The sequence below is a fragment of the Chrysoperla carnea genome, chromosome 4, assembly GCF_905475395.1.
Source record: "Chrysoperla carnea chromosome 4, inChrCarn1.1, whole genome shotgun sequence".
Lineage (NCBI taxonomy): Eukaryota > Metazoa > Arthropoda > Insecta > Neuroptera > Chrysopidae > Chrysoperla > Chrysoperla carnea.
The window spans coordinates 50,580,391-50,603,326 of record NC_058340.1 but is presented as its reverse complement, the minus strand read 5'-3'; the positions used below and the strand labels follow the sequence as shown (position 1 = coordinate 50,603,326).

At 28.6% G+C, this 22,936-nt stretch overlaps 2 protein-coding genes across 6 annotated transcripts in view; one reads left to right on the top strand and one right to left on the bottom strand.

The window, feature by feature from the left end:
* LOC123297914 (myogenesis-regulating glycosidase) overlaps positions 1 to 11,463 on the top strand; it is a 28,663-nt gene extending 17,200 nt beyond the window's left edge. The window contains exons 3-8 of one of the 2 annotated variants that reach the window (XM_044879744.1): positions 3,655 to 3,805; positions 6,383 to 6,671; positions 6,951 to 7,397; positions 8,103 to 8,756; positions 9,831 to 10,195; positions 10,594 to 11,463. In XM_044879744.1, the coding sequence (XP_044735679.1) occupies positions 3,655 to 3,805; positions 6,383 to 6,671; positions 6,951 to 7,397; positions 8,103 to 8,756; positions 9,831 to 10,195; positions 10,594 to 10,911 (2,224 nt within the window). In that variant the 3' untranslated portion in view covers positions 10,912 to 11,463. The remainder of the gene's footprint in view (positions 1 to 3,654; positions 3,806 to 6,382; positions 6,672 to 6,950; positions 7,398 to 8,102; positions 8,757 to 9,830; positions 10,196 to 10,593) is intronic. The other variant, XM_044879745.1, reaches the window with a different exon arrangement.
* Positions 11,464 to 14,551: 3,088 nt separating this feature from the next.
* LOC123298038 (zwei Ig domain protein zig-8-like) overlaps positions 14,552 to 22,936 on the bottom strand; it is a 498,844-nt gene continuing 490,459 nt past the window's right edge. For all 4 annotated transcript variants that reach the window (XM_044879909.1, XM_044879910.1, XM_044879911.1 and 1 more), the window contains 4 exons: positions 17,722 to 17,966; positions 16,818 to 16,950; positions 16,252 to 16,551; positions 14,552 to 14,838 (listed from right to left, as the gene is read on the bottom strand). In XM_044879909.1, coding sequence (XP_044735844.1) covers positions 14,651 to 14,838; positions 16,252 to 16,551; positions 16,818 to 16,950; positions 17,722 to 17,966 — 866 coding nt within the window. In that variant the 3' untranslated portion in view covers positions 14,552 to 14,650. The remainder of the gene's footprint in view (positions 14,839 to 16,251; positions 16,552 to 16,817; positions 16,951 to 17,721; positions 17,967 to 22,936) is intronic.

Sequence of the window (22,936 nt, the reverse complement as noted above, 5' to 3'; positions counted from 1 at the left end):
TATTTGGTGATTGTAATGAATAATTTATGAAAAAGAATTGTTGTTTTTTTGAAACTCAAAAGTTTTATCTGCTGACATCAACAACCAAGAACCATGGAAATTCAAATTAATGCTTGTCGTTTTTCAATTTACTTCATTTAAGTTCTGAAAACAAGCTCAAAAAGTTCTAGCAGTATTCTTTATCGTTAAATAACTCAAAAAATAATAGCGTTACAAGTTTTGAATATAAATTCTTTTGCCCTCCAAACTCTTCTTTTAACTTATTATTTTTCGAGTTATTTAACGATAAAGAAATTTTTTCGTAATTATGTGAAAAGTGTGTGCAAAGTGGGGCAAGTATTAACTTTAGTTCCCGTGGTAAGTTCATCAGTTTTTTTTTTTTGCTGAATAGAACAAAAAAAAAGTACGTGCCACTTTCTTTTCTTTATAACTTTTTAATTATAGTGCAAATGACATCATCGGTTTTTTTCATTTTTAAGATTTCATTTAGTACTACTCGTAACTCTTGCCATCATATAACTTTTGTTTGTTGAGGTCTTATCTATTTAACGTCAAATTATCAAGTCAATCGGATTTATAAGAAAGAATTTAGAGGTTTAACCCTCGTATACTAAACTAATCATCATTGAAATAACATTTCCTCATTTCATGTATAGGTATCACCTTCGTGATTGAAGGTAATTATGTAATATAATTATTTAATAACTGCTCTGAGCCGCCTGTATTGACACATACCTGTAGAAATTTATATTTAATTAGACAAAAGTTTTATGATAGAAAAATCACCACACATCAGTTGATTAGATTATAATTAGTCTAACTTTACATTACACAGTCGGTATGAACAGGACCTGCTTTAAAATTACTTCTACTTTTGTATACTGTCCTAGCAAAGGTTATAAAAGTTTCGAAGACGGTCCAATTTAGGTGAAATCGTTTAAAAACTTGTATAACAAAGGTTACCTAAACGTATGTTATTCTAAATTCCTCAAATGTAATGAAAGAAAATACAAAAATTTCCTACCTACTGAAATGTTGCACTAATGTTACTACTTTGCCAACATTATGAAAATACTTTTTAAAAGTATAATATACGCTTTATAACACTAACGTTATTGTCATTTTGCGAAAAATTATAGAATTATTTCATTAATACCAACACTTCAGGGAATTATTGTAAAAAATTTATTTGTCATATTGCATACACGAAACTTTATTATGTTGAAGTAATATTACAGAAAAATATTAGATTAAATTATTTTGTAATATTACATTAAGAAAAGTTAACTTATTTTTACCAATATTACAAGAATAATTTTTGATAATATTTTATAGTGAAAATTCAATAATGTTATCGCAGTTGCAATATTATGGATATTGCAGGAATATTAAGTTAAAATATCGTTTATAACAATATTGTCAGCAACATAAAAATATGGAAGAGAAGAAATAAATAGGTACTGTATGGGAAATATCGTATAAAATTTCACATACAATGAAATCCAGTTTTTTGGAGTATTTTACTTATGCCGACCCTGAGTTTATATATAAGTAAACATACAGCCTTCCACGAATCACATGTAAGAAAGATAACATAAAAAAAAATATTTTAAGTAACATGATTTTTTCTCAATTCAGTGACAATAACTACGCTTATCAATTCCATATATGTGTCAATATGTGTATTTTATACATAAATCTGATAGTTTTTCATTAAAAATTGTAATTATTTTGTTTACATGTTTCAAAAAAAATATTATTTTTTAATTATAATATTAAATTATTAACTAACTACACAGGTAATTTGATTAACAAGTTCTCTAATGTATTTTAAAATTTACATATACGTACAAAAACTGTGTATACATTCATCAGGTGGTTTTTATAAAATTGTGTGACCTTTAAAACTAAGTTTGTATCTAAATAATAAAAATAAATAAAAAAAATCTCATAGTTTTTATTTATTTATTTATCTTTGCATGTTTATTAAATGTAGTTTTAATATTTTAAAGTAGTTTAGTTATAAAACTCATATTTTGTTTCATATTAAATTTATTAAAATATTTTAATATGATAAAAAACAGTGAAAAAAATGAAAATTTAACATTATGTGGTGATGATGAAATTGATTTTAAAGATAAAACTAAAACTATTACAATACATAATGAGTGTACAGATAAATTAAATGATTTAGACAGATGTTATTATACGGTTCATGGTGATGGAAGGCAAATAAGCAGGTTAGTAATAGGTATAATCGTATAATACAGTGGCTATAGATATGGTGCGAGTATTATCTAAGGCACTATTATTATTATCTCCCTTCTAAAGGTCTTTACACTATATAGTAGTAACTATTCCGTGACATAGTAGGATACTGTTTGGGAGTCAAGCATGCTAATCGCTTGGGCATAACAGTGCTCAAGAAGTGCTTCAGTGAAGAGATGGGACGAAGCAATGATTCATCTCTTCTGCTTCTTCTCAGCTCTTGCTATGAGAATATTGACACATCTAGGCCAGGTGTTCTTTGACGACCTCTCGGAGTAAAACAGTTAACTTTAAATCTCTAATGTTGTTCTCCAGCAGATCTAAATATTCAAGAAATAAGCTCATTATCATCACGAAGAGTCTAAGTGTGTCTCACCTGGGTAGCCGCTGCAAGTTAACCTAATCATAATCTAGCGATGAGGCTATACGTAAAATTGATCTGTATGATTTATAATTTGACGAAATTTCTAAACCTTTTAATATGTCTTACTTTCTAAACCTCCATGGGGTAAGAGAAGGAAAAACCAAGTGTTCAAGCGTTCATCTTCTCAGTCTTGCATTTTTAAAATACGTACAAAAGTTTATTTATTTGATATAGTAAATTCATTACCCAGAATAGAAACCTTAATTTTATATTAGATTATTTTTTAATAGAAAAATAAATGAAACTTTTTTTATTCGTGTTTTAATCTCAATTAATTAAACTTTTATTTTTATTTGTATTTTTCATACATATTATTTATAATTCAATAATCAATTAATGAATAAAAAATCTGCAAATATTTGAAAAAGCTAATAAATGAAAAGTTTCATAAATAAAATAACTTTAACAAACTCCATCATTGAAAGCAAGTTTTTTACCATATTATAAAAATAAAGCCCCTTTTTCAGTTTTCTTTATAAAAAGATTTGAAATATTCTGTCTAAGAAATCTTGTTTCTGACTTTATATATGTTATCATTATATAAAACAGTGGAAAATATTAACTCATTAAAAAAAATTCTTCTGCCCAAGTATAAAGGCCAGAAATACATATTTGATTTTTTTTTTAAATGAAATTTGACAATTTAAGTTGTTTAAATTAAAATGTACTTAATTTAGTTCACTTGAAAATACAATTTATATAAAATGCTTTTTTTGTATTTTAAGATGAGAAACAAAGTTTTTCAACAAATTGACGGGTTTGTGTAAAATAGCGTTTTTAAAATCGAATAATTCTGTGCCTCAACCTATATATACATTTCAGAAGCCTTTCAAAATATTTTCATAAAATGATCAGAAATATGATCATTTACGATGCTATTTTCATAAAATGATCAGAAATATGAAATATTTAATAACAAAATAAAAATTAAAAGTTTTAAAATTTCATATTTTATCTTACAGAGTACCGTTGCGAAATGGAAGAAGAAAATCAGGAGCACCCAAACGACATCATCCTGAGGAGGATGAGTTTTTGGGGTCAGCAGAAAGTTCACCGAATAATTCCATTACGTCGGTAAACTCTTTGGCTAGTTTGCTCAAAGAAAAAATGCAGGTTTGTAACAAAAAAATATAACAATATTTCTTTTCTCTTTTCTTCTTATCTGCTATTTTATATTTTTATGGAAAATATATTAAATTGTGCTTCCGCATGGGACGCTAAGGTAAGAGGTGGAAAATGAAAAAAACTATTTCTGCTTTACTACCGTTTAAATGAGAATATGATTCCTCATAATAACTATATTACGTCATACACGCAAAAGAAACTTTCGTAAAACGTGTGTTTCGTAAAATTTAATGATAGAATGCTTAAAATCTTCTAAGATGAATTCATGATGAATTACTTGAAAGAAAAACACTACTACTCCGGACGTTGTTTATAAGGAATGTATATTACGAAATGTTTGATTTTCCGGCGGAATTTTCGGGCATTATTTGAGTACGGCTACATTTTAGGCGTCAGATTTATCAAAGATACAGAAGGTCTAAAAATTGGACGGGGGGCTAAATATTTTGTAATCTAGGCCCCAGAAAACCGAAGGTCTGCTTGAGTTAAATATGACTTGCATAATGGTCTTATGAACAGCGTCTAGAGTTAACTGTTTTATTTAAAGTCAGTTGTTATCTAGAACAGTTTCACAATCAGTGTTCCCAACCATTAGTAGATTAGCTACATAACAAGAGTAGCAAATGATACAGGCTCCGCGCAATTATGATCCGCGCGAGATGAGGGCACCGATAAAAGGTGCGTGCAATGTATTAACGAAGGTGAAAAATAGTGGAACGATACTGGCAATTTTTATGTTAAGGACTACAAATAAACCACAAAAGGGCGACGGTAGATTCACCGCTAGTAAAAAAGTCATCGTATTGATAGAATTGCTCTGCGCTGGTTGAAATCTCAGTTCTGTTCCCAACGCTCAGATGCTATTAAGGGTTAATTTTTGACTGTTTTAAAGCAAAAAAAAAGAAGAAGAAGAGGTACCATTCTGCATAATTGTTTATTTTTGTTAAAAATATTGGTGACACGTTTGTTTTTAGCTGCAAAAACGCAGTAAAATAATTATCAAGTAAGCAAGTTTTATCACGGATTATAATTATTTACACCTGAGGATTTGCGTTCTTTGTTCTTATATTTTACAATTAAAATAAATGTATAAACTAAATTGAAATCATTTTTGATTCGTATGCGAATATAATTTGGATTATAATTCACTACTATTACTGTTTATCTCATTGTATAATATAGATAATATCCTGTTATTTATTTAATTAAAATAATATATAAATGTCTGATGTTATGTAATCATATAAAATGATTATGTCAAATAGCAAATTATTAAATAAATTTAGTATCATTAGTTAACATCAAACATATATTGTTGTTGGTTTTGTTTTTTTTTATAAAACAATGCGTGCCTATAAAAATATGCCGCTAATACTAAACCGTCTTTAATCTTAGAATAAGGTTTAAGGTTTTTTTTGTTTCCTTTTTGTCAATTGAAGTATTTAAATTTAAATATTTACACAGATTAAAAAAAAGTACTTAACTGTTGAAATTTCGAAAAGAATACTAGGTACATGAACAAAAATGCCACAATATCGCAACTTAAGAGAGTATAAAATGTGAGAGTTTTAGTATCTGACCTGCTCCCCGAAACCACATAAATGGTGGCCAAAATTCCGCCATAATTTTGTTGGTTTTTTATAATCTACTAATTTATAAAAAAATTTTGCAATCACTTTCTATATAGGATATTTCCACAATTAACTCAATTCTTTGTTTTCACTTGTTATTCATAAAATTTTATCTATATCGAAATTATTTTAGTAGAACAACTCAACAATTTTGAGCGAATTTCATGAAAACTAAATCTCTGATAAATTTTTTAAATTCATTTTCGTTTTTTTGGGTCAAAATTAGTCTTGAAAATGATTTTCATCAAAATCGATTACAAAAAATTCGTCTCGAATTTTTTCATTTTTTTTAAGGAGTTTTGAAAAATTCGAAAAAAGCGGAGGAAATTTTTTATTTATGATGTTGATAAAAATCATTTTCTAATCTATTTTTGGTCCAGGGAAAACGAAAATCGTATTAAAAAATTGATCAAAAGTGTAATTTTTCAGAAAACAGCTTTAATTAATGAACAAATTCTTTAAAATTGTATGCCGAATAATGAAAATGCATCATATAGTAGGCCATATCTTTAAAACTAAAGCTCTGATTAAAATTTTAACTGAATTTTTTTAAATGGGTCAAAGTTAGTCTAAATATCGAGTATTTTTCAAAATCAAAAGTTAGTTTCAAAATCAAAAAGGTAGTACGAGCGCCAAAGTCGGTTTAGACTTGTGGTTGAAATTATTTGTACCTTATTTTTTCAACTTTGATGATTAAGTTTGTTAAATTTTCAGGCGGATTGTCAAAAATGGGACAGCTGGACAACAATATAATCCCTTATAAAACCTCAATTTTTAATATTAAGGGTGTGAGAAAAAAAAATGAAATCTCTCTCTTTTTTCAAGGTCGTACTAATATAATAAATTTATTAGGACTCATCTGCACATTTTAGGATTTCTTAAAGTTATTTTTAAACATATTTGAAAGTAATTTGATGTTTTATTTTCTTTTTAGATGTTTCCAAATGCATTAAAAAAGAGACAACAAACGACTGATATTAAACTACGAGCATTTGTAACATTTTTATTTTTATCGATAGTATTTATTGTAAGTTTAGCATATATTTTATACCACCAAAAAGTACTACAAAAAGCATATTTTCATCGAATCAAATTCAATAAAATCGAACGTACTATGAGAATATTTAATAATGATGGTATCGAAATTATTCGTGGTATTTTAGGTGTAACAGTATCAGGTGAAAATGCCTATAATTGTTTAAAGGAGAATGAAAAAACGGATGGTTAGTAGAAGAAAAATAAGGTTAATTAGCACAACCTTGTATTTTAGTATTTGCGGGTTTTAACTTTTTATCATACCATTTTTTCTTTAATTTTTTTTTCTCAATTTTCAATATTTGGGAGGTTATGATTAAGGGAACTTTTTTCTGATTACTTTTTCCAAAGAAATTAACCCTACCACAATTTAAATTTATCGTGTATGTTCACACATCATATATATACCAAAATCTTAGGTTGTGCTTTTTTATGGTTTAAGCTTATTTTTGATTCTCTTGCATTAGGCTCTTTATGTTTTGAATGGATGTCCGAAGCACGATTATATTTAAGTTACAAAGAAATAAATAAAGATGTACGATGTTATAATTTAAATTGGATATCGTTGGCATCTGATGTAGCACCAACCGATTGTTTTGATTTAAATGTTGGTAAAGGCTATTGGTATGGTGGTGGACAAACAGCAGATCCAGCATGGCCATTGCAAAAGAAATCATTTGATTATGCACCGTTTATAACCGGTGATATTGCAAAAAATACCTGGGGAAATGTATTAAAGAGATATTTTATTAGTTCAAGAGGTGTTGCAATTGTAGTAGATAACGAATCACCATTACATATTGCAATAAATGCAACAAATTCTAAAAAATTATGTTTGCGAGCACAATTTGATGAGTTTTCTTATGTGAATCATAGAACCTTGCATCCTCATTTAAATTATAGTATATGTACAGGTAATTGGAATATGTTCAATCTTTTCTAAGAGAAATTATTGTAATCAGACATTGAGGAAAATTGTATGGACATGCAAAAATATATAATTGAAATTTAGAAAAGTCCCCGACAAGTTCTTGTACTACCTTTCAAACAAAACAATGAAAAATCAAAATCGGTTCATACGTTTAGGAGTTACGAGGCCACAGACAAGGAGACAGACAGACAGACACATACACACACATAAACACAGATCGAGTTTGTCAAATAATCGGAAACTGTTATACATGTATAACGTATACGTAATTCAAGTTGCCCATTTATGAATTTTTTAAGTGAACTTTAATATTGATCGTTCCATTGCATTGACAATTTATTGTTTATTAACAAATAGAAACATTTTTTCTATTATCTCATGAGTTACTTATGATATTTGACACGAACGAAACACATTCCACGAGGTTTTAGTAAAATGCGAGCGGTTTCTTTAATTTTTCTTTATGTGTAACATCTTTATTTACACTATATTTGTTGAAACTATTCTTTAAAAGTTTTAAAAATAATTGCGAAATAAAAGTTTTCCGCCACAACATTTTTCAATTGCTTTTTGAAAAATTGAGCAGTGAAATATGAAATTGTATTTACATGTACAATATTCTGATAAGTTATCTGAATACAATTTTCTCCCAAAAAATTTCTTTTAATTACTTTTTTTTCATGTCAAGGGCCAAATATGAAAATCTTACATTCATCGTTATCGGAGAAATCATTGTGGGATGGATTAAAACCCGAAGATATTAGTACTGTGAATTCATTTATAAGTGAACCAGTATGGCAGATTGCACCACCAATTAAAAGTGATTTAATAGAAGCAACAATTTATAATTACACAGAGGATGTAATTGCACTAGGATTCTTTAAACAGGGACACGTTTTAGTTAATGAATTTTGGCAAGGAGAAGTGGGTGATTTTACATTGGACGAAGAACGTTTTCAAACATTAGACGAAACGGTGAAAATAATTCGACGGCGAGGATTTCGTACTGTATTCTCAATTCAACCATTTATATCCACTGAGAGTGTTAATTTTGTTGAGTGTGTTCGAAAAGGCTTGCTTATTACAGAAAGACATTCAGATCAACGTATACCAGCGTTAACACGATATAAGTCATTACAAAGTGCTGGTGTATTAGATTTTACTAAAAATGAAACTATGCCATGGCTAAAAGCCCAGTTGGAATTGGTCATGAAAAGATACTCTATTGATGCATTTTATTTAGATTTGGGTACTGCGTTTGACATGCCACATTATTATCAGTGCAATATTCATTCAACCAACCCAGATGAGTTTAGGACGTATCTTATCAACAGTTTGCAAGGTAAAAATTACATTCAGATTATTTATATATTCAATCTCACATAGAAAAACGAAAAAGACTCTTTAAAGTCGATTGATTATAAGTTCATTGTCCTTACAACCCATCATTTCACAGCACTACTTCCATAGTCCGACCCCATGCGTTCATTTGATAGTTTTTTTCGGAATAGTTTTGCGTTTTTACATTTTTGAAAGAAAAACTTCTGTCAATAAGCTTTCATGTATTATTTGAGTCTTAGAAAATGATATTTATTCACGGCCAAAATCACTGGGTTGACTCGATACATGCAAGAAAAAAAATTCGATTCATGATAATACTCCGAGAAAACAACTATACGTTCTATGAGCAATGTTATTCGACTTCCTTTTCTGCATCGTGTTACAATTTTTATTAGAAAAATTTCTGGAAAATAGGAGACTTTCTTTTACGGGACTCGTTTTTAATTGCGTTACAATTTTAAAATTGATTTATATCCGTGTTCATTACTTCTGGAAAAGTTAATGGACTTTGAAATTTTACAAAGAAAGTTTTCTACGAATGTTACGACGGGAAGTTTTTTTTTTTGTATAATGTCGAACTCTTTCATATTTCTATATTTTATTAAATTATTTTCCTATTGCAATAACAAAAAAAAAATATCAGTAACTAACTTAAAGATTGTGAGGCACTTAAATAACTCTCGCGCCCCGCGAAAAAAAACCTTCCAATTTTCTTAATTTACCCAAACAAAAAGTTTGAGGTTCACCATTACAAAACCATATGCCAGGTGTCGCCGTATTTGTTATAATTGGTGAAAAAGGACCTGGGATTGTTGATCAGAAATTGTGAACCATATTTTCACCCCGGTTGTTTGCAGTTGGGGCCATGGCGGTGTATTATTTTATTACTCAGCATATCTTTAAACATCAGTTATTTATAGATCACGGAGTAAAGTTATAATTTAATAACTCCTTAAATTGTGTTGCAAACAATGGGAAAATTGTGAATATCTTAATATGTTGTATTAGTCTTGAACTTTCAATTTCTCAGCAGCCGTCATAATTTTGATATTATTTTGTATAAATTATTTTACAGGTACAGTTAGTATAATAGGAGTGTCAAGTGCTGTTCAACGACCCAGAGCGCCAATATTTGTATCATTACCACCATTTGAATCATCATGGAGATCTATAAAACGGGTTATACCAACAGTTTTAACATATGGAATTATTGGATATCCTTTTATTATGTCTGGCGCGGTTGGTGGTGATTTTCAACCAGAAACAATGTGGCGTAATATTACAGACGATAATGAGGCTTTGTTGGATAAAGAATTATATATAAGATGGTTACAATTAAGCACATTTTTACCAGTGATACGTTTTACAGATTTACCTAGTAAATATGGAAAAGATGTATTAGATATGGCTAAGCGATTAACATCCTTAAGATTGAATGTAGTAAGTGAATGTTTTATTAAGAAATTAAAACTTGCTGATCACTATTTGGTTTGAAAAATGGGGCGACTCTGATTTAGACGGCTCTTGTTTTATTCGTTCCCACAAAAATAATAAGTCTACTTATAATTTTCATTCGCGTTTGATTCTAAATATCTTCTACACAAGTGCACTAGCCATAATGCAATGAATTTTAAACGAATTTTATTACGGGTTGGGAACTTGATCTATTTAGAATTTGGAGCAATATCACGATTAAATGTATTAAAACCCGTATCGTTGGTGTAAATGGTGATCAGATTCAATTTTCGAATACAAAAGTCGTTAAATTTTTTGTTTGGCTCCCAAATCAGGTGTATCGGTTTATTATAAGTTCTCATTAATTTAATTGTAATTTGTAGATAACACCATTACTACGGAAATATGCCAGAGAAACATTAGATTCTGGTTTGCCACTGATACGTCCATTGTGGATGATAGATCCCGTTGATCAAGCTTGCCATGCTGTGACTGATGAGTTTTCTATAGGCGAGGAAGTTATCGTTGCACCAATTTTACAACCTGGTGTTAGACATAGAGAAGTTTATTTACCAGCTGGTGTATGGAAGGATGGTATTGATGGTAGTTTACGTAAAGGAAGTAGATGGATACATAATTATAGAGTGCTAGAAGATCAAATTGCGTACTTTCAAAAAATGCCTGATAATACTAGATTTTAAACTTCTTAAGAAGTTTTCGTAAACAAATCTTTCTTGAAAAAGTCTTTAGATATTCAAGTTAAAGTAATTTTTTATAAAGTGAAATTTCAAATTCCTTACTAAAAAAATTTGTTTATTTAAACCCCATTTTCAATGTATCAAGTTTTAATTATTGCAGGCAGCTGTAACTATTTTCAAATAAATTTGTCAAAACCAGTGGAAATCCGAATACAAAACACGGTAGTCTGTGTATGGACATATCGATAGTGGCGGACGCCAATTTTCGTTTTTTTACTGGTTCTTTTAATTTTCTCACGTCCAAACATTTTATCTCGACCCTTCGTTTGTATAAGTCAGTAGACAGTTTTTATTAAACTTTTAATTTCAAAATATAATCAAAGGCTATTGTTCTATTCTACCTTCGATAAAGCGATGTAAACTACCTTCTACCATCGATAAAGCGAACAATCAAAGAGTTCAAAAGAATTCGCCGAGATGTCGATCTTTGGTTTGGGTTATGCCATCGAGTAATATTTTGAAATTATTAAATTCGTTTTAATTACTTTAAAAATTGTTTTAGATTTTTATTAATAAACGAATTTTTTTAGAGAAGTGTAGTTAAATTTTATTTTCAAGAAGATATTAAACCCTAGAAAAAATCAACAGTAGTTTTGATTAAATTGTATGCTCTCGCTTACTGACTAGAAATAGTATAATTTCTTATTAAATTTAACCAACACGTTTAGGCAAGGATATAATAAAATATTTCTTCTCTTGAAAAATAATAGGTCTTTTCCTATATTAAATACTGGGTCAGCAACTAAAGTATCAAGCTATATTTACGGGTGTCGTTTCGGCATTTTAGAAGAATATTTGAAGTATAAACAATCCAGCAATGCTTTATTTTTAAGATTAATTCCTAAAAAGATTCAAGCCCTTCATATCAAAAATTTCCATCTTTCAAATTATTCTTTTGGTCAAAGTTTTGTTGTGTTTCGATATAGGTTGATTTTTTCCCTTTTTGCAGAACAGGAACGTATTGAGAATGGCGTATCTGAATGGCAAATGTTCCTTTTATTTTCATTGTGTAGATTTATACTGAATTTTCTTAGAATGTGACGTATTGACACGTGGATTAGATAACAATGAGTTATATTTTATTTTGTTAAATTTAATTATAATTTTCCATTTTTGTAATTAATGACGATGAAATGGAAAATGCGACGATAATAATATAAAAACATAACGAGAATAGCGTAATAATACTTTGAGAATAACAAATAATAATGATAATCTGATTGATGTCATCATTTTTATTATTAAATTTTTTCGGCAAGGTTTATTTTTTTCTCACATTCGACTGATTATTAATTTTCGCATCTTTGTATGATTTCTTTGAAATTTATTTTATTATAGAATTTGAAACATGAAATTACAATTCCTTAGGAAATTCTAAGACGCTTTTCTCTGGCGTTTGTCGATTTGACATACTGGTTACAATCAATATTTTTTCGAGTAAATGTAATGTTTACAATTTGTCCGGAAAAAAATAAAAAATTTCGTATTTTCGAATTTCCCTTTTGTAAATTTTTTATTTTAGAACTCTACTTAACGAAAAAATGAACTGTTCGTGTCTTAAAATTTCGGAGAAAGTCATAGTTACTGGATAGTCCAGTGATTTAGAAAGAATGCTTAAATGTAACTTGTGTTTTTTTTTTTTTTTTTTTTGTTGAGCTAGTAAAAACAATTTTTTATTGTACTTTGATTTTTCATTGAATAATAAGATGAAATAAATATTTGTATGGTTTTAAGGACTTTTTCTATCTTATAAAATAATTACATTAGAATTAAAAAGAGACCTTTTCTAATGTTATATATATTAAACTAGGATAAGGATACTTTTTTTTATTTTATGTTGTAAGAGGACGATCAATCCTTTTTTGTTTTGCATACATATGAAATCATTGCTTTTTTCTCAAAGAAAGAGTGAATTCACTCGAATTAAATATTCCTACACTTTAACTATTGAATAAATACTTGTAATAATATAAAGTTAAAACCTTCTTGAGGTCTGTAAAAAGAGAATTTAATTAAGCTGTTTTTTGTAACCTTGAAATATTATTGCACTCGTAATTCTGACTGAAGAAAAAATGAATAATTATTAAATGTGTTGCTATTTTTATTTCCTTTTTATAATAAATAATTTAGGTTCATTTTCAATAAAACTAGTATAAGAGGTGTTTCAATTATTAGCAAAACATTGCCGAAGATTACAGAAAAAGCCTGTAAATTTCATTTAAGAAGAGGTAAGTAATTTAAAAGTTTAAATGAACTCTAGCCTTTCCTTTCAATTTCATTTTGAAAAGGTAAGTAAAAAATTTAAAAGTATAAGTTATATAAAACGGTAACGGTGTTTAAGGTAAGGAAAATAAAGTTTAAAACGAAATTTATTACCTTCAATCAACCCAAAAACATTAATTCGTGTTCTTTTGTGTATCGAAACTACAACCTTTAAACTTTACTTATATCACATTTTCGCTTCGTGTTATCCTATAATTATTCAAACCTACCACATTTTCCAGATTTATTTTCGTGTAAGAGAATTTTTTTAATCTAAAATTGAGGCATTAGAATGTCCATTACTTTGCCAATTCCATTGAGATAATATTTACAAAGCTACCGTACATTTTGGGACATAATTTCAAAGGGTCGAAAATTTGTGGCGACACATCCTTCGATAGTCTTACAACACTGAGCAAGGGCGGTATTGATAGAGCTGCTCTTTGTAAGTTATGGGCCAGGTAAATGCTTAATATTGATATATGCGTGTTTGTTTTCTTGTTCTAATAAGACGATAATTTACTAAAATAAAGTGTCGATTTTGGTTTAAACAAGTGCCCATAGTCCAACAATTTGAAAAATTTCAATTCCAAAGTGCAGATTACTAGCACGCTTTATCGGATAAAGTCGAAAGTATCAACAAGTTTTTAGACTACCGAAGAATATAATCTAAAATTTGTTGACTTGTAAGTCCAAAAAAATGTACGCTACCTTCATAGCTATAGGTAATAAGGTAAAAGAAAAATAAATAAAAACAAAATAACTTATTTTTTAAAGTATTTTATATATTATTCATATAATATCATATTTATATCATATTTTATTTATATCAACCATATTGTTTAAAATGAGTATAACATCGTTTAGTTTTGGAGTCTTTGCCATGTTAATTTTTTATACATAACTTATATTTCAATCGGAATTATTTGAACTGTGTATATTTTTATACGCTAAGAAAAATGTACATCAAAATGATTATTTACATATAATTTTAAAATAATTTCAAGTTTTTTTTTATTTCATTTTTCATTTTTTTGTTATTAAATAAAAAGATACCTTATAATATAACGTTTTTTTGAATTGTATTATATTTTATTATATATTTGTTTTCTTAATATTGGTAGTAAGATGATGATGCAACCACTCATTTATTTTTCTGGAATTCTTTCAAATCCACACACATAATAAAATATTAATTATTTTGTTTGTTATTAAAAGTTTTTGATTAAGTTTCAATTTTATTTACACTTGTTATATTAATAAAAATATGTACATAAATTCATTGTTCAATTTTTAGTTTTATACACACACCAACAGTTATAATAAAATTGTTTGTTTAATTAATTTTTTTTTTATTCAGTTGGTTATATAATCATAACACTTAGCTAAATTTAAACTTATTATAAAAGGGCATTCATTGTTATGAAATTATTAACTGTCGGACAGTTAAAATTTGGCCAATAAATGCTATCATTATCATACTGCTGACTACAACTCGTGGTGGTGTACATGCAGCTAAACCCAAACCCGCTGAAAAATGTGACCACCAACGACCTGGTATTGGAGATGCTGAATTTTTGCCTCTTTGCATTGCAGCAGGATGTTCACCTAAAATAAGAACATAATATTAAAAATTTCTAGCAAAATTTCTTAGAAATAATTAGGATGATTTAGTTTGAGTTTTCGAACGAAACAAAACAGACAAAATTTAATATTATTTTAATTGTGTTTTTATTAATCGAATATTAAGTTTCATGCATTAAATATGAAAAATGATGTCACTCAATTGGTCGCCATTGTACCATCTGCAACAGTTGGGATAATTTTCGATGGCTTTTTTGCGGATTAAGTGTCGCGTGTAATCTCGTCTATAACTTGGCAGATGTTAGCTTTTGGGTTATCCTACGTTGCGGGTTTGTTGATATAGACGTGACACTTAAGAAAAGATAGAGCACTTTAATGTAACATCCGCCATGTTATAGCCGAGATATTTCCCAAAATTTAACCAATGAATAAGTCAATAAAAAAATAAAAAATAAAATAAAAAAATAGATAAAATCAACTGCCGTAGAAGATCCAGAAGCGCCCCTTTGGCTGACAATATTTTTCATATTTAATGCATTATACTTAATATTTGATTAATGAAAATAGAACACACAAAAATTAAAGTTGGGAAACTCAATTTGCATCATCTTTTACTAGTATAGTAACTTCGATATCTTTCCATTATATTATTTACTTGAGTTTTCACACAATAATTTCATCATTTATGTATTAAAATTGCCTATATTTACAAATAAATAATAACTAACAATATTATTAAATCCATGCATGATTTAAGTGGTATGAGAAACCCCAAATGAATAATTTAATGAAACGATATGTGCAAGCTACGAATAAGACACAAAAATAGTTTGGAAAATATAAAAATAATTACTCACAGGTATGAAAATTACACAAACTTAATTAAAATAAGATAAGCGAGATGGTTTTTATTGGACAATTAGTTATTATTTATAAATAAATCCTTTTGGTGCGTGTAACTTGATTCAAATTGATTGTTTTAGAGCGATTTTTACACTTGTTCGTAGTTTTGGACAATTGTTCGTATTTCCCTAAGTTACATTGGAAGTCTGTATTGCATGAAAATTTCTGAGAAATAAAACTAAGACTGACCAATGGTGATGATTATATGACCTGATTCAGAAAACATTATTGATGATAATGTATTTCATACATGCATAGGCCAGTTAAAATTTGTATTTGTTTTTTAGAACAACTTTTTGAAATGAAGGAGTTTAGGAAACTTTAATACCAAGAGGGAAGGCGCATGAAGTATTTGGAAGATTAAATTTTGTGGTAGAATATTTCTATTATTGTAGAAATAATTTTTGAGATACCAAAGATTCTAAATAATAATTTTTTATTTCTCAATTTGAAGAAATTGGAAATTGTTTATTTTCCAAGAAGAAGTATTTTTTATTTAAGATAGGTCATTTTAAAAAATAATGTTTAACTCACCATTCAAAACATGTAAGAGTACACTAGCTGAATCTAAGTTTGATGGATTACAAGAATAATTGCCCGAATCTTCTGTGCGAACGCTGTTGATAACCAAGGTTCCTACCGTTGTGCCTGGACCAGTACGTTCCACACGAATATCAAGAGCGCTGGGATCGTAATTTAATACACGTTCATTGTCGTGATACCAAAATATGTAAGCAGGTTCTTCTAATGATTGCGTTATAACACATTTGATTGTAACTGGACTACCAGTTTTTACATAAATATCTGATTCACCAAGAATTTCAATTTTCGGAACTGAAAAAATACGTTTCATTTTATAATATAAACACTGTGGAAAAGATTAATAGTATATTGTACACTGAATGCGTAAAAATATAATATCTTTGCGAGTTCATTCCTGCTTTTACCATTCGAAGCGGTCAACCTATATGTTGTGAAATAAATACTGCTTGTGTACATTTTTCCGGTAAACAGAAAGTTTCGCATTCAATGGACAACTAGCTATTGATAGTACAAAATTAACCGAGTGGTAGGATAATATTTTCCCAGTTATTACTTACCTACGACATTAAGAGTAATAAAATGACTCATTTTAGGCTCAGTGCTAACTTGACATTCATATTCACCAGCATCTCGTTCTTGAACGTACTTCACTTGTAGTGTCCATGTATCTGAACCTTCAACCAAAAAAGCCTGCAAAAAAGAGATGTAAGAAATTAGACTATAGAAGCAATAACACGTTCCTATAGGAATGACAAGCCGTGAAAAAAATACGTAGATATACAGGAAGTGCTTCATCAATTATTGGGAACTCCGGGATGGAGATGGGGAAGAAAAATCAAATATATTCAAGTGAGGTATCAAATAAATGGTTGTGACGTATACATTACAAAATTGTAACACCCATCCCAAGGGGATATGTAGATGAAAGTGGAGATGAATAATCGAATATTTTCAAATATAACCAAGTGGGGTATCAAATTAAAGGGCATGAAGTGCGCATTACAAAACTGTAAGTAAATGTTAAACTTCTCATCCACCATAATACGCCACAGCACATCGTGATGGGTACAGCTAGTTTATAATAGGTTTATAAATAACCCACCCCTATGTTTCAAAAATATTGCCTAAAATATGCTAATACAATCAATTTTCCTTTAAATACGTAGAAATCGAATTACCTATATTTTCGAGATTAAAAAAACAAATAGAAGAACGTACAGACCGACAGACCCGTTATGTAATAATCGTTGCATAAAGCATACTTATGTAAATAAATAAGTAGGTAGGTATGCTTTCTGTTTTATTTCGGAAAATTTACTACAGTGTAGCATATTTTTCAGAATATTTTGTAAAGATATAGAGCACCACTTTTTGTACTTAACTAAGTATCTTGAATAAAATAAAATAAACCTTTAACACTAGGGGTGAAAAGTCAGTAAATTATTGAAAAAAAATTCTTACCTGAAATCTACCATCAGCAATAAATGTATATCTATCTACGGTTAAAATATGAGCATCACGTCTTCGTATCCATGAAACTGATTTGTTTCCCAATTGTTTCACTTTGCATGGTAGATAAGCGTGCGTACCTAATTGTGTAGTAACATTCGTACTTGTGTTTGTATCAAAATATGGTCCAGTGTACAATCCAGTGAATCGTTTCGATACGTGTGTCGTGTAAAGTGTTGTATCTCCAACAGAAACCACTGAAAAAGAAAAAAAAAACACTACTTTTAATAACAACACATAATAACAAATAATATTATTTTTAACCGACTATAATATAGTATGTATTTTCTTCGATTTTTCCTTAAATTGTGGGTTGATTTTCGCTGATTGAAAGGGTATACTCTCAAGGCGGTCTTATATTTGGGTTAATTATAAAAATGTAAAAATAAACTTCATACCATAACATAATTTGAATGTTAACTTAAAACTGATTAAAAAACGAAAAAGTTATAAGCATTCAAAGATTGTTGCCCGTCTCTTTCTTGTAAAACAGAATTTTATATGTTATTTCTATGGCGTTACTCAATAAAGACGTCACTATTAAAGTATCTTTCTCTTTTTTTAATTAGGAGTTTTAAACGTTCATATTTTTCGTATTTCTAAAGATTTTCAAAAATCAACTTCACTTTTCGGTCTGTGTAGTTGCAATTTTTCATACCTTATTTATGGCTTTACATAGGTAGAAATTCTTACATTAACGAATGATGATCAGTAAAGCGTAATGCTTTCGAAAAAACCATGATCTCGGCGATCAGTCACAACTCTAAGGTAGTTATTCCGTGCTACTTACACTCAGTTCAACTTCTTCTCAAATCAATGCTAAACACTTAAAAATCAATAATGTTCTTGGATGATTGTCAAAATTACAAAACAATTATAACAACATATTAAAAATTAATTTTAATTAAATTTTTCGTCTCAGGTACCCCAGAAATACTTGTTAGCGCGAAAGGCGGGCAGTCATGTAACTGTGATAATCTGGTGATCACATTTCTCATTCATCTCATAACATGATAAATTAGATCTATAGTTACCATGTCGGATACCCATATATATTTTCGCACAATCATAATTGGTCCCGATTTCGGAAATTGAACCAAAACCACCTGATTGAAAGTCAAGTTTGGACCACAAGACCTTACGTATATTTCGGCATTATTTTGTAAATACGCTTATGGAATGTAAATTTATAATATGAATTGTTCATAATATTTTAGCATCTCATATGGGGCACTATGATTTGAAGTGTTTGATTAAAAAAAGGTTGAGTTTTTTGCATTGCGTCTATTTGATTTAAATTACTATTCATAATAGTAGTACTAAAATTAAATTAATTGAATTTTAGGTTTTAATTTGATATAGCGTAGTTTTTTTATCTAATGTAACACTAAACCCTTTTCGAATTAAAATTTTAATGTTTTTTACTAAAACATTGTACATCCATTTTGTAAAAATTTTGAAATACCTTTATATCAAATCCAGCTAATGTGAATCAATTTACCAAAACCTTTAATAAAACGATTGATAGTAACAATTTAAATGCTCCATGTCTTAGAAGCTTACTGTTTTATTTCAAAATTTCGCGTACAATACAACAGCCTATTGAGGAATTGATTTCTATTATTCTTGGAATAAATAGGATCGGGATAATAAACCGGGTTTATTAACAAAGGTTTCGGGTACGGGACGCTAAACTCGTACTTGAAACATAGCTAAGAACAGTCTCTATTAAATTACTTTTCAAATAAAATCAAAATCTGTTCATCCGTTTAGGAGCTACGATGTCACAGACAGACAGATTGATAGACAGACACACATAGCGGTCAAAATTATCACCCCTCTTTTTAGTTTGGGGGTTAAAAAGTTTAATGTTTGCCACAAGTTTTGGCTAACAATAAAACAAAAACATTAAATGTATGAACTTATATTTATTATGTTATAAATTTAAAAAAGGTGGAAGCGTCGAGAAGAATACATACAAGAATGGAAGGCGTTGGAAAATTCTTTTTTATTTTAAAGGCACTTAAGCACAAAATAAAATTTAAAGAGAATTTAAGTTTTTTGTTCTTGGATGTAAAACTAATCTTCAACATGTATGTTAATGTCCCATAAAGTTTTGTAGTGTAAACTTGAAAGAAAGTTTTTTAATATAGAATATTATATATTTGCGTAATGCAATGGATATAAATTTATCAATTGCGTCTAGCAGTCGTAAAATTTTTCCAGATAAATTCAATTTTCTTAGTACTGTAAAATATAAGAAAAGTAATAGATATAATAAAAATATAAAATGTATTTACTTGTATTGCAAACCAGGACACTTTATAGACTGTCATTTATATACTGTCTATTTATAGTTTTCATATTTTTAAGAAAATGGTCTCAAGATTTAGTTTTTATTTCTTCACACAGTGGTTTCCAAACTATTTCAAGTACTAATCTTATAAATGCTACCAAAGGGAATAAATTTTCTGCAGGCAGAGAATAACTCTCGAAATTGGTAAATAATTGATGCAGTTTTTCAAAGTTAGAAACAGTATGAGTATAATATTCACTTATGACATATCTTTACTTAAAAAGCCTGTATATATCTTACCATAAAGTAAACTTAAATTCCTTAAGGTAGTACGAGCACCAAGGCAATTTTTTGATTTAGGGTTGAAATTATTTGTATTTTATTTTCAACTCTTATGATGCATTTTGTTATAACTTCATGATATCTGCCTTGGTTTTTGATGTATCGAAAATTACTTCAGATATCGGAAAATTTTGTTAGTACGTTTCATTTTATATTGTCAAGATATGGTCTCAAGATTTAGTTTTTATTTCTTCACACAGTGGTTTCCAAACTATTTCAAGTACTAATCTTATAAATGCTACCAAAGGGAATAAATTTTCTGCAGACAGAGAATAACTCTCGAAATTGGTAAATAATTGATGCAGTTTTTCAAAGTTAGAAACAGTATGAGTATAATATTCACTTATGACATATCTTTACTTAAAAAGCCTGTATATATCTTACCATAAAGTAAACTTAAATTCCTTAAGGTAGTACGAGCACCAAGGCAATTTTTTGATTTAGGGTTGAAATTATTTGTATTTTATTTTCAACTCTTATGATGCATTTTGTTATAACTTCATGATATCTGCCTTGGTTTTTGATGTATCGAAAATTACTTCAGATATCGGAAAATTTTGTTAGTACGTTTCATTTTATATTGTCAAGATATAATATAATTCACCATCTAAATTGAAAATATGTATTTTTGGCACTATGTTCCTTATCGCACGTTATAACTTGTTTGCTGATTGGGAGATGAAACCAAAACAATTTAAAACGACCCCAATATTCGATGATGTGTTACCCAGGAAACTAAAACTGTTTTAATCGATTCAGCTCGCCATGAATTTTGAGAATATTTTGAAAATAATTTACAATCTGTCAATTTATATTTTTTGTCCAAAACATGTGCATAATCAATCATTCAAAGCAGCAAACAAATCAAAACAAATCTGAGTAAGAAAGTAACCGCTACATTTATAATACCTATACGAAGATACGACAGGAAAATAGTTCCAATCGGATGTCCTACGACACCTCTTTTTTTTCTTTTTTTTAAATTTGTGTCCCCACTACTGTGCTCATACATCCTTAGTTAGTCGCGCACAACGGGTTTTTATTTGTTTTCAATAATTTATTAAGATTTTAACTTTAATTTAAATAGTTTTTTTTCTGATCCATCTATCGTTTTACCATGTTAAACCAATGTTAAAATTTTGCCTACTTTAGAAGCATTTATTTATTTAAAAATAATCGGATAACTCTCCTCTCCTAAAATTTACAGAACTAATTTAGACTTAGTCGAACTTCATATAAAAAAAAATCAAGCTTTATTTTTAAAAATGCCTTGGTGCTCGTACATACTTAAGGTAGTACCTACACGAAAGTGATATTTCAAGAATTTCTCAAAACTCAGAATATAAAATATTTAATTCATAATACACATGCTGTTAAAATTAGAAGATGATTTACCATGCCATACATGAGATATTAGCAATTAAAAGTGACGCAATTTGTACGTGTACATGGGAGAAGCGTATAAAAATACACAAATTTACAAATATTATATTTATTTATCAATGAATGACGTTCACCATCTCTATGAAAAACTAATATAATGTAGAATACTATATTTAGAAAATATATAAAAAAAAATAAAAATTATTTACCATATAGTTTCGATAAAAAACTTAAATAAATAACTCGTTTTAGCGATGTTTTATTGTGGAGAGGATATAGAAACTAATGGTAAACGTATATATCATAGTGTGTGTCTGTATACGTATAGGAGATAAATTAGTGTGTAACTACAGTCTTGTGAAAATAATATATGGTATATGTATAATAGTCATAGCACAGTTAATGCACTGAATGATAGTATTAGTCCAAAACTTTTTGACTGGACTGTCGCGGAGGAACTACCTTAAATTATAAACAGTGGGTTGAGTAGTGGAAATAGGCTTTGCGTTTTATTGGTCTATCCAACAGTTTATTTTGGAGCAATAATTATAAATCAATTATATGTACACATACATAGATGCTGATTATCTATATTAAAGAACATAATATTATGATTGTCTGACCATCCTAAACGATTTAATTCATTCATTTGCTGGCTGGTTGAGAGAACTGCCACCACCATACACCAACAACGCACGTAACGTAAGCTGTGCAACCAGCACAAGTTTAAAAGCAACTGTGAGAAGTAAACGATATTGATTATAAAAGTATGGTTGGTGTGTAATATGTGCTCCCGACAATATTTGTATACGTAAGTAGGCACACATATGCCATATAAATACATACGAATGAAAGAGTATACGCTCTAGGAAATTAGGAAATTGATTTTAAAATTTTTATGTCGAATCATAAAAGACATCTGCCAAAATAATATTCTAAGCTTAATGTAGGTAATATTTTAACCAGTGGTCATCAAACTGAATTTATTTTATCGTACATGTAAACAGCAATACAGAATGTTCAATTAACAAGTGAAAACATACAATTGACTGAGTAGATTGTTGAAATACTGTATATAGAAAGTGTTGAATACCAAGGCTTGCATTGATTATAATAAATTAGAAAAATTTAATAAATTTTCGAAAA